Raw genomic sequence first — 19,221 nt, 5'->3', positions numbered from 1 at the left:
GGCTGGGGCAGATTGTCTGCTTTGTTCTTTAAGTATTCATGTTGATCGCAGCGCCGGTCGTACTTCTACAGGCCGCTGCGATCAACATGAATACCTGCCTCTCAGGGGATGTGCTGTGTGTGCGCGCTTCAAAGAAGACACTGCGCGCTCGGATTGTCATAGGTGCGCGGGCGCCCAAGCGCGCACCTTCCAGGGAACAGTGATCATCATACTCTGAGTATTTTGGAACAATCCTTTTGGGGATCTTCGGGTCAAAAGTGTTGTCCTTCTCACTATTTATGACTTTGCTGCCACCTGCTCTTTCTTTTTCTATAGCCAGGAATTTAGCCTCTAATGCTATCCTCTTGGCTAGTTTCTTAAGATCTGCATCTTCAGTATTTATCTCTTCTCAGGTGCTATCAGTGGTACTCCTAGGGGTGTTGCTACCTGTAGGGGTAGACGTGGAGTCAGTGCTAATATCATCCACCTTTGGGTTCCCGTCATTTTCTCCAGTGGTGGAACTTTTCCTTGCCAAGGCCTTGTCGTTTTCTGCCAGCAACTGCAGCAGATGAACTTTTGTGGGTCTAGGTCCCATGGAACGTTTCCATGCTTTGCAGAGCTCCTTAAGTTGGGGCAACCTAAAAAGCTGATAATGTGCCAGGTTGAGCTCCTGAGAGGGCCCTTGCTCAGACATGGTGTTACTGAACTTTCAAAAAAGTATTTTTCTAAAAGCCTAAATTACTTTATCACTTTTTAACTTCTAAACAGTTTTGCAAAGGGACTTAACCAAGGCCCTAAGAGCTAGTTTAAAACAATTTAGAAAAAAAATTACATCGGAAAAAAATATTTTTAACTAGAGGCCATTTTGGATTCCTCTATATAATCACTTATCAGCCAAGTGGTACGGCAAATGTCAAGTCTTGTATCCCACCGCTGCACCTCCAATATAGGAAGCTGGCTCTTTATGTGAAATATCAAAAATCTGATATACCATGTAAAGAGTCAAAGGGTTTCCTTATGAGTGGGCAAGGGCTTGCTATGCAACCCAAAGTGCTCTGTTAGAGGGTAGTGTGGTTGAGCAGCCTTAGGCTTAACACAGAGGAGTGCAAGACCGCTGCAAATACACACAATCATCAATAAATGATACACACGACTCAAGGAGATTCACACCAATTAAAAAAAAATAACAAGAATCTTTGTATATGTTTAGGCATTAGAGAAAAATTGTTTAGGTTAGTACTTTCTAAATATAAATTCCTTTCCATTCTAAAAGTGGACATGTGCAATTTTTGAGTTCTGCAATGTTATCCTATGGAAGGAAAAACGAGTTCTGGAAACGGGTATAGTACGGCAACATACGGGACAGATCTCCAGAAGTTAAGGTGAGTGGTGGCCGAGGTCCTAGGCAGCACCAGCGTACTGCTGGTGGTGTACTACCACCAGCGGCACAAGGGCGGTTGGGTGCAGGGTGCAAAATAGCATCAGGAGCCCAATAGTCACAACAGAGATCGGTCACCGTGAACAGAGGATGCTGGCTCTGGCTGGAAGGAAAGTAGGGTTGACCAAACAAAGGGGGTTCAAGTCTTGCGATGCTCTGGAACATAGGGATACCTGGGTCCTCTTCTTCACAGCCCGGGGGCCGCGAATGCAGAGGTGACTTTAGCAAACACAACAAGATGATGGGTGGAGTGCTGAACATTTTTAACCAGTCAAGAGATCAGGGTTGAATCAATCGATCTTTTGCTCACTATAACACCCCAGTTTGGACTCCACCATATGCAAATCAGTCTTGACCATGCTCCGCATGGGATCAATCCAGTCTGACCAGCCAGGTCAGGTACTCCCTGGACCAGAACAAGAATCCTGGGACCGGTTTCTGGGTAACACCACTCATCAGCCAGGCTAGTTTGAATCCAGTGGCACAGGGAGCAAGGGACACATGTCTGGGCATACCCCTGGCCACTTAGGGCGAACATAGCAAACACAACAAGATGACTTTAGACATCGGTTTTTCTTACCAGGAGCAGTTGCGGTCAAGGGGGCCAGTGTGCAGAGGCTGCAGGCGACGTTGGGGAGTCCTCAAGGGGTGAAACCAGGATGGCCCAGAGCTCTGGAGAGCTGGGCGACCTGGTTGAGACTGTTGGCCCACTTTAACTCGGGCTGGTGGTGACAGGTGCAGTGGCTACTTCAGGTGTCAGGTTTTGGCTGTTCTAGAGGCCTCAGAGCCTTTGCTTCGGAGATCCTGCAGGGTGCAAGAGAACAGGTATGCTGCTCACAGGAGGTATTGAATCTCTATCGAAGGCAGGCAGTCCCCCAAGCTTCTGAAGTCAACAGCTGCAGGACAAGTTGACTTTGGTGCAGTTTTCGGCTAGGATGCAGACAGGTCGGCAAGGCTAGTACAAGGTCAGATGATTCTTCTCTCATTCCAAAGTTGGCAGCTCTTTGACACTTGCCCGCCTGGGGAGACTACTCAGAAGGTCATCCTGTGAGAGGGGATGTTGCACTCTCTTCCCGAACAGGTTTTTGTTCTGGACCTCCTGAAATCAGAGGTTCTCACCCTAGGAAGTCAGAATAGTGACTCGGGTGGCAGGATTTCAGAAAACAGTCAGGGAGCACACTAGAGGCTGGTAGGTTTTTAGGAGGCACCTCCAATCTGACCGTTCAGTGCATATATTGGTAAATCCGTCACTGGAATCAGTGTGGGTTTATTAATATGATATGTTTGATACCAAACATCCCTATTTTCAGTGCAGCCATCGTGTAACTTTATTTCTCCAGTGTCCAGCACATGTTTAAAAATGGCTTCCCTGTCCATTTGCGCTAGCAGTAATAGGACTGATCAGCTTAGGGGCATATCTGCTCATGCAGGTATGCCTTCACATGTATTTCAGCAGCCTGCCTTAGGGCTGTCAGGCCTGTTGTAGGGGTGACTTACAAATATCACATTCAGTGTAAGGGGACATGGAACCCAGGGATGTGCGACATGTGTTCTCACTTTTGTCTGCTCCAAGCGCGCAGCCTGCAACGGCAGCCTTGCATGTGCTTGGTGAGGGGTCCTTTAGGGTGGCAAAATTTGTGCTGCTGTCTTTAAGCCCTCTTGAATATCTCAGGCCGTAGGAACCATTTACTAGGGCATTCCAGATGGTGCTAAAGGTTGTGCCAATTTGGGAAAGAACACTGGTACTGGGGACCTGGCTAGCAGGAACCCAGTACACATCAGTCAAAATTGCATCAAATACCAGGCAAAATGTGGGAGGGTTTTGCAACAAGAACCCAGCTCCCTACACCCTCCCACAGGATGACCTACTGATTAACACTCCTAGTCCAGTGACCTTCAAAGAAGCTCCGCCTTTGAAATGCAAATCTAGCTCCCCTCACAGGAGAGAAAGCAAATCCGCTTTATCGAGAGCCCTTTGGCACCTAAAAAGACGGGAGAATTAACTAGTCAGGTAGGCGTGCCCACCCCAGGCTAGGACCACCCCTCAGGTGGCCTTACATGATGTGGGTACGACTTTTCAGAAGAGGCCATCTTTTTGTTGGGACACTTAGGAACTCTGGAACAGGGTTCTGCCCACTTACCACAGGAAGTGGTCATATAGGCGGCATAGTGACCCTAAGGTTGAGTGGCCCATTCGCTACTACCTTATACTCCCCTAACACCCCTAAATTCAGTATTTAAGGGAGCCCCTGGCTTCAGAAGCTTAGATCCTGACAACCTGAAAGAAGAGGACAGACGTGATGAGTCGCACAGTAAGAACAAATGATCCAGCAACTGTCTTGGCACCAACACAGCTGGCCTGCCTGCTGACTTCGACAACTGCGCCAAAAGACGACTTGTCCTGCAGCTGCTGGGACCCCGAAGCCCGGGAACTCTGCCAGCACTTCACCCAAGAACCAAGACCTCCAGAGAAGTAGCAGACCTGCTTTCTTGCATCATACAAGCATCTAAAGACATCTGAGAGGGCTTTGTGACCACAGAAACCAGACCCCTGAAGACACCACTGCACCCATCGCTCCAAGGCCAAGTTGAAGTGGGCCAATGGTGTCATTGTGGTCCCCGAGCCCTTCAGAGACACAGTCCACCATAGTTTCACCCACAGTGAGCTCTCCAACATCACCTGCAGCCTCTGCTAACAGGCTCCCTCTACTGTGACCACCCTTAAGAAAAATAAACAAGGAGAATCCTACTACCAGTGTGCACCACAGTGATGGGGAACACTCAGTGTTGTGTAAAATACCCCTCACACACCAACAGGCCCCTTGGTGTCATGCTTCATCATCGGGGTCTTCGCACCCCGCTAAGGGGATGCGGCACGCTACGACCTGTAACTACGCGGGAGCGTTGACAAGTAATGACTATGTGTGGTGTGTGTTGAGTGCACGTGATTAATGTGAGTGAAGGGTGTGGTGAAAATTAAAAAGTACCTGGCTAGTGGGTGTAGCGAAAAAAACTTTATTCCATACCCCTAGCTGGTGCTGTTAAAAGGTGTGCAAAAGACGAGGTTCAGAGTCTTAATTAGGGACTAGACCTCTGGTGTGCGTCGACATGTTTCGGAACTGGTGTTCCTTCTTCAGGACGGGGCACAACTTCCCAACCCTACTCACGTATTTCTATTAAAAAGTGTGATTCTATTTATTAAAAAGTGATAATGATCTCACGGAGGCTATCAATGTGCCTACAGCGGTATCTTCGGTTCATGCAATTGCATGCCTCATTGTCACTGTTGTGAATTGCGTCATGAGCATATCCAGAAACATCAGGGTAGGTAAGTGGATCCACAATAAAATCCGCCTAAATTAGCCTCCTTCTACCACCCTGTGCTGCTCCGCCGTAGGTCAACCCTACTTTCCTTCACCCTTAAGAAAAACCTGACGCCCAAGGACACATCTGCACCCATCACCCCTGGGCCGTGGAGAAGAGGGTCAAAGGTGTCCCTTCGACCCCAAGCATCTTGAGCCCTGATCTCCCCCTGTTGGTTCAGTCCAACTGACCTCCCAGCCCGAGCCTGCAGGTTTTTTTCGTGAATACTGATCCCCATAGAGTAACAACAAGCACCCAAAGCTTTTTTACGCCCCTGCACACAAGCCGCCCTAGTGCCGCTACTGCTGGCTTGAACCTTGTCCACCATTAACCTTAACTCCTGGAGATTGGTCCCCTACATCCCTCTACTGTACCTGAATGTCGCATTTGCTTTTCCTCCCATTGGATAACATTGCAGCTTCTAAAAATTGCACCAAGTGTTGACTTTTTGAGATCCAAAGAATTTCTACCTACTGATCCCCTTGTCCCTTCCCCCCCTTTCCTCCTTTTCCTCCTAGTCTATGCTCTCCTTTTAATTTCTTACTCTATGATGGTCTCCCACGGGCCGGTTGGTTGTAGGTGGTGATTTTTGTTCTGAAAACACAATAAACAAATGTTAACCATAAAAGAATTTCTACTGAAAACAGCACTTTACTGAACAAATTACTTCTGGTGCCTAAACATTTTATCAAGATATGAGTTACCTCTATAAATTGGTGTGGATCTCCTTATTGAGTCGTGTGTCTCATTTATCGACTACTGTGTGTATTTGCTGATGTCTTGCACTCCACTATGATAAACCTAAGGCTGCTCAACCACAGTCCCCCCTCGAAGAGCAGCTTGGGATTGATAGAGCAAACCCCTGTCCACTTATAAGGGAACCCCTGGACTCTTTACAAGATATATCTCACTTTGATATATCATATAGAGAGCTAGCTTCCTAAACTGGCCACATAACATTTTATATTCACCTGGCCCATAACACTGTTTTTAATCTTTTGGGAAGCCCCCATTCCATTTAATATCATTGGTTTGTATTTTGTGATATTTTTATAGTGCAATTTTAGCCTGATGTTGAAGGTTTCGCTTGGATTGTATATATCCCGAAGGTGGTAAAAAGATTCACACCATTTAAAACAAGGTTGGCTTGGAAAATTAGACAATCTTCCTCAAATCCTATTATGTAATTTTTGTGGCATTATCCTACAGTTATTGATTGTATACCCATTAAATTTCACCTTGTTGTGGCTGGATATGTTACAATTCACTAGTAATAATGATAAAAATGACAAATTCTACAGGAAATCTTCAAGACAATTTTGATAAGCCTGGAAGCGTAAACAATACTATTTTGAAAGCATTTACAGGCTATAAAGTGATATAAATTAACATTTTCTTTGAAAGAACTTGGTTATTATAAAATATGCTTTAATTTTTCAGTTGCAAGCTTATTTTTTCAAATAGTACTACGATGTCATGATATCAAGCTAAGTGTCTCTTTTTGTTTTTAATGAAATAATCTAAGATTTATTCAGTACAGAATTAACAGCAACTTTATTGTGAGACACCAACCAAAACCTAAAGTGTGTTAAGCATTACACAACTGATAAAATCCAGTACCTCTGTCAGATTTACTGGCTGGGCAAATATGCTACCAATGTCTTTTTCCTGCACTTGATCGATGACAGTCCGCAGCAACACTGTAAATGGAGTTAAGTGAAGCTCCATGGCAAGTTCTTCAAATTTGACCTGACGAAATGCAAAGATAACATGAGAATCAATTATTACCTTAACTTTCAACATTAAATGCACAGCCTCCTGGGTTTGCAAAGATAGTCAAGCACACAAACTTTAGTTGAAAAAGTAACCATTAACAAGTGTTCTGTTGAAGAATAATGGTACATACCGGTAACTGCAGTTCTCGGTCATTGGTATCTTTCATACACTCACATGTTTGAATCACTCCCTGCCAACATGCTGGGAGTCTTATGGTGATTATACATTAGGAGTAAAGTCAAATGTCCCTAGAAATACTCTGAAAACAGTCTAGCCTTAAAAAGGCAAACGCATCAACTGGAAAGATCTGAAGTCCAAACACTGAGGTGAGACACTGAACTTTACTCCCCCCCCCTCATCCCCCCCCAGGAGCCCATCATTAGTTTTCTACTGCAACTATTGGCAGAAGAAACTGTTTCTTGTCTGTAAATCCAGTTCTCTAGAAGTTGAAGTCATAAGCACTAAATAGCCCCATGTACGGGGACCCCGGAGCACTTTTTCAAAGTATATCTTCTTAAGTGTAGATGTTCGCCTTTCTTTAGGAAGGCCTGCAGAGTCACTTAAAAAAGAAAAAAAGTTTATGCAGTCTATAGGAATAGGCTACAATGGCCCAATTCTTCATCTTGTACTTAAAAAAGGGGCCAGGAGATTTGCATATGTGTATAATGTCAGGATGGTTTTACAAAACAGCAGAATTCTCCTTCACAAACCCTTTTTAGGTCTCGGCTAAAGACGCGCGGAAGCGCGTCTCCGCCGAGATCTTATGTTAGGGAGTGTGCTCCCCAGGAGACAGTTTGGGGCGCGCGCATCCCTGGAGCCGATTTGAAACGGGAACGCGCGCTGTGGCCAGGCGCTGTCTCCTGGGAAGCGCAAGCACCACACACGCATGCGCATACACACACAAGCGCCCATGCACGCACGCACATACATACATACAGAGACACACCCCCCCTGACACATACGCGCGCACACACACAAGTGCACCGAGGCCCCCCTTCCCCCCTCCCCCGCCGTCACCGTCGCCGTCGCATACACACACGAGCATACACGCACACACACACACAAGTGCACCAAGCCCCCCCAGCCTTTTGAAACTTACCTGGGCAATGTCGGGGACTCTTCTCTCAGCACGCGGCGCCCAACCTCCTGCTAGCGCGGCCCCGGGTCTCCACACCGCTCACAGGAGCCCCGGGCCGCGAGACGCATCGACTCCGCCTGCCTCCTCTTCCGGTCTGGACGTGGCCCCGCCCCCGTCACAGGCGACCGTGCCTGACTTCCGGGGCGGCCTCCGTGTATTCCGTCCGTGGATTCTTTCCGTCTTCTGTTTTTCTTGTTTATTGTCTAACGGGAAGCCATTGCACACGAGACGTCCCCAATTCGGTGGCAACAGTAACATCCTCGACCCAGCTGTGTGGACGCGGCAACCATTTTGAAACAATATGGCTCTCTGTCAGTGTTATTATCACACAAAGAGATATTTAGGCAATATATGTTTTAATCGTGTTATCCTTTCTTATGTGGCATCGTTTTACACCCCTAGGACAAGAGCAAAGGTAGCAGCCACGTTTTAAGGGAACATTTACGCTACCCAAGAAAGGGGTAACTGCTTCGAGCCCGGCAAGCAGAGATGCGAGCAGATATCGGGAGTGCGTGAGACAGCATCACCCCTCCGCCCTCTGGTCCCGCCGGCTCTTGCGTGCTCCGGTACATAAGTTTCAATTTTGAGAGCCTTTGCCTGGAAATGCATGGAGACCGTCACCCTCTCTGCTGCCCTATCTAGTGCCTCCGTTCATAGAGCGACTGCAAGCAGGTTGCTTCAGGTTTGGCAGCGCGCACCCCCCCCCCCCCCTATTTTCCCCCGATCGGCTCCGCTGAGCCAGCTTGTTGTCTACACTGGGATCACCGGGCAGATGCAATTGCATTTTCGCTGCAAAGCTGAAAATCTCCACGCTCTTTCTAGCAGTTGCTCCTAAGCGATAACTGCGCGCACCAAGAGCACTGAAGTCTCCTGCCACGGCGCCTTCAAAAAAAGTGGTTAATTGAGTCTAAGTGCATGCTGTGGTGGTTTATGAGTGTTTTTGTAATACTGTGTGAGTGGATTGCGCATGAAGCAGCGGGGTGTAATGTTTTTGTGAGCATATGTGTTGGATGCAAAAGTGTTTTTGGAGTAGTCAGGAGCAGGTTGGGGCGTGCGTGTGTGTGTGGATAGGTGTATGCGTGCATCGCGTGTCTGAGGCGGGTGTAAGTTTGCCCTTGTGTGCGCTTTTGCTCGTGTGTGTTTTTGCTATGTGGCCAGACCTGGACTCAAGTGGGTGTTTTGACAGTGAGATGATTGGTTAGCATGTGTGCTTTTGTGTGTGTGTGGGTGGGAGTGCGTTGTATTCCTTGCACTAGGAGGGCAGATGACGTCGCTGTGTGTGCATGGGACTGCTTTCTCTGGCCGCGTTGTTCAGGCAGAGGCTCGGTTTCTTTCATTCACGTGAGGCTGACGCTGGAATAACACAGATAATGGGTTTAGCTCTTTCATCTCGCAAAGCAGATGTGCGGGTCCCTGCACCTGCTGACGGGGTTGAAGTCTCTGCTTTGTCCTGCTGCTCACACACACACTCTTGTCCCCCGCCTCGGGAGACAGCCCATCTGGTGGGGACTGCCGGCTCTCTTTTGGGGTGTGCAGCCGGAGAGTGCCACCCCCAACCAGCATTGTCTGCCTCCACTCCTCGTGCTCCACGTGGGACCCACGTCCTCGAGCATGGATTAAAGGGACGGCGTCGCATTTAACTTGCTGCTCTAAAGGTAAAAAGATATTGGAGAGGAACAGCAGGAAACACTGGTTTTCAGGCTCAATGCACTGCTGTTCTGGCAGATAAGTGAAGCATTGCGCAGGGTGGGGATGTGCTGCCCAGGAGCGCACAAGTTTTAGTCGAGGCTGCCGAGATTAGAAGACAGGTCTGCTTGTTCCTACGTCAGCAACAAAGTCACTCAAGAGAGGCACGGAGTGCATGTCTAGGTGAATACGTGCTCTTGTGCCTACGGGCCGGATGTACTTTATTTTGTATTTTTTACAGTTTTATATAGCGCGAACTTGAGCCAAAGGTTTCAGAGCGCTTTACATGAGCACCAGTTGCGTGACAGTCGGACACATTAACTTCTAGGCCGGGGACGGGGAGATGAAGTGATTTGCCCAGAATCACAGGATGCTTGAGTCTCCCATCAGCCTTGAGCCTGGGCCCCAGCTTCAAAGTCGTCTGTTCTAGCTGTTAAGCCACATCCTTTCCCCTCCGAATATCCTGTCACAAAAATTGCGGAGCACTATAGTTGGAGGCTATCACAGGGATGGTGGCCTGGTCGGAAAAGCAGAACACCATGTCTGTTATTGACTTGCAGTAGAGTAGACTTGTTTTACTGCAGTCTGATGTACTTAAAAGAAAGAGGACTGCGTTTAAAATGAAAAGTTTACTTTTTGTTTGTTTCTTTAGTAGTTTTGTGGACCACTGCCTACCCTTTAATAGTTTTTTATAGCCCCCCTCCCCTTGCTGCCTCCCTCACCTACTCTTAAAAAAGCTTTTGCACGTTATTATTTTTTTATTTACTTACCTATCCAACTTGGAGCGCTAAATAAGACAAAAGGTGCCGGCATAATTTACAGGACCATGCGTGTGTGGTGCACATGCCTACAAAACCACGTTTCAGTTGCATCATAGGCTATTTTGTATTCCTTTTTTTTGCCATGCTGCACAGCATGGCCAAAACCATTCACAATCCAAGAAGTCCCAGAGTTAAGATCTAGTGGCTTGGCCGCCAATGCTTCTTTCATCTCGTTATAGATAGAGACATAGCCATTTCACTAGCGCGGTACATTTTATCTTCATAAACCTGCTTTTGAAGGTCAATTGCCATATTCTTTGTACTCTAAATTATAGACTGTGTATTTTGGAAGGAATGAAAACTGATAATCATTGTCTAATGCAGATTTTTACTTATAAAGCCACAAAACAATTTAAGAAGAAGAAGGAAACAGCTTGCAAATGAAAAATATTAAATTATACATGCTGTCATTTTTTTTCCTTAGGAGATCAGGCAGTTGATTCTGTTAGCGCTTGATATATTCATGTTATGTATTTGTTTCCATTATTTAGTTAAATATTATTTTCTCCTTTTACATTGCAAACAATGTTCTTAAAATTCAAGGTGATTTGAAGACCAATTACATTTTAAATCAAGCATTGGCAAACTCAATCGGTCTGGCCCTGGAAACTGGTGTGATTTTTTAAAATCTTTAATTTTTATTGCAAGCATACATAACTTAAAAAGAACAACAAACAAGCATTTGCTATGCAATAGGTCTCGCATTTACGCAAGTTTAAGCTATTGGCATTGTAAATGACAATGCCTTTTATTTATGTTTTAAAAACGAAAACGTAAATAAAAGGCATTGTTATTTGCAATGTCTCGCATTTGCGAGAGTTTAACCTTTTGGCATTGTAATTGACAATGCCTTTTATTTACGTTTTAAAACCCAAAACATAAATAAAAGGCAGTGCCATTTACAATGCCACTGGCTCAAACTCTAACAACTGCGAGACCTATTGCATTGCAAATGCTTGTTTAATAGAGTATAGAGATGAAGGAGAGCAGTACAGTGTAGCCCCATAGGCTGCCATTATATGAGTTAAAAATAGAGGCTGTGCCTTTAAGAACCCAGGGACCAGCAGAATCCCATCATGCTCAGCAGGTGGCAGTTGTTTCAGTTTGTTTTGGGGCAATGCGTGATGATATTGGGTCCCATGTTTACCTATGTCCACTCCACTGGGGAGGGTTGCTTATGACTTCAATGGAGATTCTCCTACGAGAAACTGGAGTTACAGGTAAGGAACTATCCCTTCTCTCGTAGGGGATCTCCATTGATACTCATAAGTACAGAATAGAGTAGTAGTAATACTTGATAAACAATTCAATCTGCAGATGTCACATGTCTTATCAAGATAAAACACCAGACACAGCTCACATCTAGAGAATGAAGTGTTCTTTCATCTGGAGTAGAGGGATTATGAAAGAATGTTGGTAATGAGATGGTCTGATTAATGTGGAAATCTGAAATAACTCTAAGGAGGAATTTCGGGTGAGTCCTAATGACCACTTTGTTAGAGTGAAAGACTGTATGGTTCATGAAAACATAATGCTTGGATCTCGCTAATCCTGCGGGCTGATGCGATCGCTACGAGGATAGAGGTTTTCCATGAAAGATGTTGAAGGGATTCCTTGTGAACTGGCTCAAAAGGGTCCTGCATAAACTGCGAAAGGACTATGTTGAGTTCCCAGCAAGGTGAGGAATGCCTAATGAGAGGAAAAACCTTCTTCAAACCTTCTAAAAAATTCTTCGCCACAGGCATTTTGGAAAAAAAATGTTATGAAGGATATTTTCTATAGGCAGTAAGGGTTGCCAAGTGAACATTTATACATGCCAAGAACAGATGCATACTGGTAAGTAGCATTTTCCGTTGAGGCATATGAGCTGTAGATTCTACACTTTGCATCGATTGTGCAGCAGTGTCTCCCCTAGCGGTGGTCACCTGTATCCGTTGCAGTCGTTTGAAAGAGAGTTTTTAGGACAGCTTGGCCTACTGCAGCTTGTTGCTTGGCTTGCACATCAACACAGTAGTGTTTAGTGAAGGTGTGTGTTGTAGACCATGTTGCTGCCTTGCAGATGTCTTCTAGGGGAATGTTCCCTTAGAAAGCCAAGGAGGCTCCTAGTTTGCGTGTGGGGTGCACTCTAGGAGGAACTGTTAATGTACGTTTTGCTTTTTGATTGCATATTTGTAAACATTTTACAATCCACCTTGCAATTCCAGCTTTAGAGATGGGGTGGCCCTTATGTGGTGGAGAGAAAGCTACAACCAGTTGCTTTGTTTTGCGAAAGATTTTGGTCCTATCTATATAATAGAGAAGAGCTCTTCTAACGTCTAGGGTGTGTAGAGCTCTTTCTGCTACAGAGTCTGGGTTTTGGAAAAACACCGGTAACTCTACAGATTGGTTTAAATGAAACAGAGTAATGACTTTTGGAAGGAATTTAGGATTTGTTCTGAGAACTACTTTATTACGGGGTAATTGTAAAAAAGGTTCTTGTATAGTGAAAGCTTGAATCTCACTAACTCTCCTAAGAGAGGTAATAGCTACTAGAAAAGCGGTTTTCCATGTGAGGAATTGCAGTTCACATTTGTGTAGAGGTTCAAAAGGTGGTCCCATGAGCCTTGTAAGAACAATGTTTAGGTTCCACACTGGAGAGGGTGGTAACCTGGGAGGAATGATTCTTTTTAATCCTTCCATAAATGCAGAATTTGTCTATTTTGTAAATATGCTGCAATTGCTGCCAGATGTAGGGGTATAGATGAATATGCCAAGTTAAATCTTTGTAAATGTAGAAGGTAGCAAATTATATTTTGGATGGAAGCATCTAGGGGATCAATTTGGTTATTGTTGCAGTATATGGCAAATCTTTTCCATTTAGCAGCATAGCAAGCTCTAGTAGAAGGTCTCCTGGCTTCTTTAATGATATTCATACAGTCTGGTGGTAGGTTAAGATAACCAAACTCTAAGACCTCAGGAGCCAGATCGCCAGATTCAGTTGGCTTGGGTCTAGATGTCTGATGTCTCCATGGTTCTGCGTTAGCAGGGATGGTGTCAGACGTAGTTTTTGGTGTTGAACTAGGGATAGTTCTAGTAGTGCTGTATACCACGGTTGGCGTGCCCATGTGGGAGCTACTAAAATCAGTTTTAGCGACTGTTGTCTTAGCTTGCGCACTATTAGTGGTATTAGTGGTAGTGGAGGAAAAGCGTACGCAAATCTGCCTGACCAGTTCATCCATATCGCATTGCCCTTGGACAGCGGGTGTGGAAACCTGGCGGTGAAGGCTGATCATTTTGCGTTTTCTTGTGTGGCGAACAGATCTATGTCTGGATTCTTTACCGCCCAGACGACAATGAAGACGGCAGCTTCTATCAGTCGGCTTGTTCCATAACTACGACTCTTTTCCCCGCCCCACAGTACGCAGCGCCTGACCCGGAAGCGGTCATTCCAGAAGGCGGACCCCGGCCACCGACCCAATCAGGAGCAACACGAGAAGGTCAGGAGGGGCAGAAAAAGCCAGAAGAGAAGGCAGTAGATGCGCTCGCTGAACCTGGGACTGCAACGCCGGGAGGAGACGCCGAAACTTTGGACGACAACGAAGTAGAAAAGGAGAAGGCTGCCGCGGACGACCTCGAGGATCCGGAAGTCTGGACCGAAGACTGGTGGAACCCGGGGGACACGCACGAGCCGCCACAACTCAGGAGAGTTGTGGCAAACAGCGGTACGTGAACGTTACCTCGGGTTACAAGGGAGGGAGAAAAGGGTGGGAGAGTGGGCGGCTGGGAGGTGGGTGGCGGAACGGGTCACCGGGCACTGCTTGATACCGCTCTAGGCGCTCTCCCTTCACCTGGCACAAAACCCCGACCTAATCTAATTGCCCTAAGTAGGTTAGCAACCCCGTATGATTCCTCACCCTACCTCCTTCACCTTGGAACAACCTTTTGCCTTAGCTACCCGGTGTGGATACGGTCAATCTACTCCTTCTTTAGGGAACCAAATAGTGACTGCTGTTTTCTCTTCTTTCGAGCTCGCCGGTACCTCGCGGACCTACAACCAGGGAAAGAAGCATAGAAGACCGGACCCTACAGCAGAGGACACCAGAAAAGAACCCTACAGCACTTTCCTTACCTGTTTTTGGCCAATCCGACAACTCTTTCCTAATTACCTTCTCCCTAACCACTGTCATTCTTCTCAAATAAACCTACAATATTAACCCCATACGGCCTCCTCGCTTCTGTTTCCGACCTTCCCTCCGACACCCCACTTGTGAAAGAATGGTAGAAGACCTTGCGGATGTAGTTCCCATTCGTGAATTTGATGTCTCTGTCGACTTAACAGATCTGCTATCTGATTGTGAACTCCTGGAAGGTGTTCTACTAACAGATATATGTTTTGTGGAATGGCCCATCTCCAAATGTTCCTTGCAAGCTGGGACAGCTGTAGAGAGTGTCCCCCCCCCTGTTTTTGTATATAGTACATGGCTGTCATGTTGTCCGTCCGGATTAAGACAGCTTTGTTTTGTACTTGGAAAGTTTTGAGCGCTAAGAATATTGCTAGCAGCTCTAGGTGATTGATATGGAACGATCTTTGTTGAGTGGTCCATTTTCCTTGAGTTGTAAGGTGTAGGAGATGGGCTCCCGATCCTGCCAGGGATGCGCCTGTTGTAAGTACTATTTGTGGAACAGGTTCGAGGAACTGCCGCCCTTTGGACAAGTTTTTGGTGTTCCCCCCCACTGCAGAGAGTGATGTGGGCAGCTGTCTACCAACACCAGGTCTGTGAGTTGTCCCTGAGCCTGGTTCCACTGATGTGCTAGACATTCTTGCAATGGGCGTATTTGCAGTCTTGCATATGGTACAATAAAAATGCAAGATGCCATCATGCCTATCAGTTGCATGAAAACTGGCTGGGAGAGAGTGTTGGTCCTGAAACCTTGTGATTAAGGCTTGAATGCTCTGTATTCTGGCTGGTCTGGGATAAGTTAAAGCTGTAGACGAGTTTATTGTAGCCCCTAGGTATTGATGTACATGAGAGGGCTGGAGATACAACTTGGTTTAGTTGATTGTAAAACCCAAGTTGTGCAATGTCTGAATTGTCTGAGATGTGTGTTGGACACACTGGTTGAATGACTTGGCTTTTATGAGCCAATCGTACAGGTATGGGAAGACATGGATGTGTTGCCTTCTGAGATGTGCTGCTACTACTGCTAGGCACTTTGTAAACACTCTTGGTGCAGTTGTGACCCCGAATGGAAGGACTTTGAACTGATAGTGTTGTCCTTCTAGTACAAACCTTAGATACTTCCTGTGAGAAGGATGTATGGGAATGTGGAAGTAGGTGTCCTTGAGATCTAGTGTAGTAAGGATATCGCCTTGTTGCATCAATGGGAGCACTTGTTGTAAAGTGATCATATGAAAATTATCTGAGTGTATATACAGATTGAGGGGCCTGAGGTCTAGAATTGGTCTTAGTGTCCTGTCCTTCTTGGGTATTAGGAAGTACAGCAAGTAAACCCCTGTTCCTTGATGTTATAATGGGACTATTTCTACTGCGTCCTTTTGAAACAATGATAGAACCTATTGTTTGAGCAGCGTAGATGTTCTGTAGACTTTGGACGCTGTCTGGGTGGTATATGTGGAGGAGTAGCTGTAAGTTCTAGGTAGTAGCCATACTGGATAATCTGTCTTACCCACCTGTCTGTGGTGATGGAATTAGAGACAGGTAGGAACTGTGTTAGTCTCCCCCTACAGGAGTGGAATGCTGTTGGGGGAGCGGAAGTAACTCACTGTTTTGTGGTGGGAGAGGTTCGATTGTTGTTATTGCCTCGACCTCTACCCTTGTTGTTATTGCCTCTGTAGCCTCCTCTAAAATACCCCCTATTGGACAACGTTTGCGTATTGCTTTTAAAGGAAGCTCAATTGTCTGCTCCAACTTCTTTGGAGCCTCCTCTATAGAAGGAGCGACGAAAGGAGCCTCTTTTTTGTGGTGACTGCAAAGCTCCCAAAGATTTGGCAGTATCAGTGTCCTTTTTCATTTTTTCAAGTGCTGTGTCTACAGCTGGGCCAAAAAGCTGCTGTTGGTTAAATGGCTGATTTAATATGGTGGCTTGCACCTCTTGCTTGAATCCTGAGATGCGTAGCCATGCATGGCGTCTAAGGAGGACACTAGTGTTTACTGCTCTAGAAGCAGTGTCTGCTGCATCAAGTGCACACTTGATAGAAGCATTAGAGATTAACTTTCCTTCTTGCATAAGGTCATTAGCTTGTGCCTTATATTGGTCAGGTAGATGCTGTAAGAGTGTTTCTAGCTGATCATACTGAGCCCTGTCGTATCTTGTGAGGAGGGCTTGTGTATTAGCTATGCGCCATGTGTTACTTGCTTGGGCAGCTATTCTTTTACCTGAAGCGTCTATTATCTTTGACTTTTTATCAGGAGATGGCGCTTCACCTGATGTTTGGGTGTTTGCTCGTTTTCTTGCGTTTGAAATAACAAGGGAATCTAAAGGCAGTTGTCCCTTAATGTAGGCAGGATCTCCAGGAGCAGGCCTATATTTCTTTTCTATCCTGGGGTTTATGATCCTAGCACGTACAGGATCTTTAAACACTTCTGGTGCATGCTTAATAACCCCTTTAATCATAGGTAATATCTGAACTGACTTTTGGGATTGCTCAAAAGTGTCTAGTAGGAAATCTTCTTCTGCCTCATCTGAGTGCATTGTGACCCCATGATGGATGGCAGCTCTATTGATTAAGTGCCCAAACCCAATATTATCTTCTGGAGGTGATGGTTTGGATGGGTATGTGTATGGATCAGGGATATCTGGTACATCTGTTGTGACATCTGGTGGGATTGGGTACTCCCAGTCAGGTGGATCTGTTGGGTAGGTAAAAGGGTCATTTGGGCGGTCTCCTACCCCCATAATGTCATCATCATCACTGTTATGAAGAGGTGTATGTTGTGTTGAAAAATGAGTAGGAGAATTTTTAGGAGGTGAAGGAAGAGGAGGTGGAATAGAGGGAGGTATAGGAGAAGAAGGGCGCATAGGTGATGTTGCACAGTCCTTTTTTACAGGTACTGGAAGTGGAGGTGCTGTATCTAACTTCCTCTACCGGTAGGTAGAGACATGTCATGTTTTTGGGTCAATATAGATCTTTTTCTGTGTAGGATCAGGGTGAAAAAGCTCTTCTTCAGGAACTGCTTTCGGTGCCGATTTTTTCGGTTCCGAGCGTGGTTGTCTCTTTTCTTTGTCCTTAGGAGTTGTGGCAGAGTCCTTTGGCGTAGGTTTTGGCTCCGAAGACCTTGGCTTTGGAGCCTAAGCTGGTTTGGTGGGATTGGAAGCATCAAAAACAGGCTTTATTATGTTCGGAGCCGGTCTGTCTCTCGAAGTCGACGGTTTCGGAGTGGTTTTCGGAACCGGGACTTCTTTCGGTTTCGGTGCCGAGGGAGCTGGTGGTATCTGCACTTGCGGTTTGCTCGGTCCTGAGCTACCGGAAGGCTTTTGTATTTTCTTCGGAGACGGGCTCGAAGGCGGGGCTTCCTGAAGTAGTTATCGGTCTCGACTGGGCCCCGGAGGCGGAGTGTTGACCTTTGAATTTGATTTAGGTGTTAGGGTTGGGGCAGGGGCAGAAGTACTCACGCGTTGACCCGAAGGTATGGAGTCATCGGAGTCATCTGCCCCAGATACGATTTGGAGATCTTCAGAATCTTCTTCAGGAACATCTGGACCCTCGTAGAAGATGTCCTCTGGTTCCGGAGCTGATCTCTGCATGATGTGTCCGCGGGCCCTTCGATCTCGAATGATCTTCTTGGATCGAAGGGAAGCGCAGGCTGGACAGCTGGACTCGTCGTGTTCAGGTGATAAGCACAGGTTACAGACCTTGTGATGGTCACTGTGTGGGAATTTTGCTTTACACTGGGAGCATTTCTTGACAGCGTCCTTTCCATGAGCTATAGGCCTCACTGTGTGGATAGGCCCAACGGCCGGAATCGAGCTGATGAGATCGAGTCGATGGTTCTTGATGTCGAAAGTTGTTTAGAAGAGTACGTTTTTTGACGCGTCAAACTACTTAGAAAATAGGTTTCGAACCAGAGTGGAGTGGAAAAGTTGCATCTGAACCCAGTGGCGGAAAAAAACAATCTAAGGATGGAGTTGATGCCCATGCGCACTATCGTTCAAGGGAGGAGTCACCTATCTCGTGACTACAAAGACTTTTTCCAAGACGACAACAACATGCAATCATCCGAGCCCAACACCAGGAGGCGATCTAATGCTCAGTGTGAGATCTGCAGCTCATATGCCTCGAACATGATATTGCCGTTTGCTTAAAATTCCAGTTGAGCTCAATGATATAATTGTGTTAAGTTTGTGTTGTACATTGCAACAACAGTATCTATTGCATCCAATAGTCTATTATTCATTGAAAGTATTCAACTGTTGCATCTCATTCTGAATAAGTATTTTTATACCAACCTGTGGTTCTAAAATCAAGTAACAAGTATATTTTTTATACAAAACAATTGGCCTATAGTTCAGTTCTTGAGTGTGTGAGACCATTTGCTGACTGAGTGTGTACATCAAATTCTTCACACTGTCCTCTGATACGGTCTTACTGCTCGACCAAGCTACCACTTTAGAGAGTAAGGTTCTATCTAACTTTAACCTCTGCCAAACCTCTGGGGACTGCTGGACTCTGTGCACACTGTACCTTACTTTGGTGCAGTGTATACAGAGCCACTTTCTTACAGCTTGGAATGACATCCACACAGTAATGTTTGTTAAACATGTGTGGAGTAGACCAGGTAGCTGCCGTGCAGATGTCAGCTACAAGGATGTTATCTAAGAAAGTGATAAAGAGGTCCCTTTTCTGCAGGTAGAATGGGGTCTTGGGGAGACAGGGAAAAGTCTTTTGGCTTTGGCTTAACAGGTCTGTATACACTGACCAACCAGTGTGCTATTCCTGCTTTAGAAAGAGCATGGCCCTTGTGTGGTTCGGAAAAAGATACAAAGAGCTGCTGTCTTACGGAAGAGTAGTGTCCTGTCAA

General features: G+C 46.0%; 1 protein-coding gene across 3 annotated transcripts in view; it reads right to left on the bottom strand.

Annotated features, from left to right (window-relative positions):
• The window catches only part of BRD1 (bromodomain containing 1), a 552,010-nt gene that overhangs the window by 421,836 nt on the left and 110,953 nt on the right, over positions 1–19,221 (bottom strand). For all 3 annotated transcript variants that reach the window (XM_078679620.1, XM_078679637.1, XM_078679628.1), the window contains exon 5: positions 6,401–6,529. In XM_078679620.1, the coding sequence (XP_078535746.1) occupies positions 6,401–6,529 (129 nt within the window). The remainder of the gene's footprint in view (positions 1–6,400; positions 6,530–19,221) is intronic.

Source organism: Lissotriton helveticus, chromosome 1_1 (genome assembly GCF_964261635.1).
Source record: "Lissotriton helveticus chromosome 1_1, aLisHel1.1, whole genome shotgun sequence".
NCBI lineage: Eukaryota > Metazoa > Chordata > Amphibia > Caudata > Salamandridae > Lissotriton > Lissotriton helveticus.
Note: the sequence above shows the minus strand (reverse complement) of the source record. Positions and strands in the feature narration are given on the sequence as shown.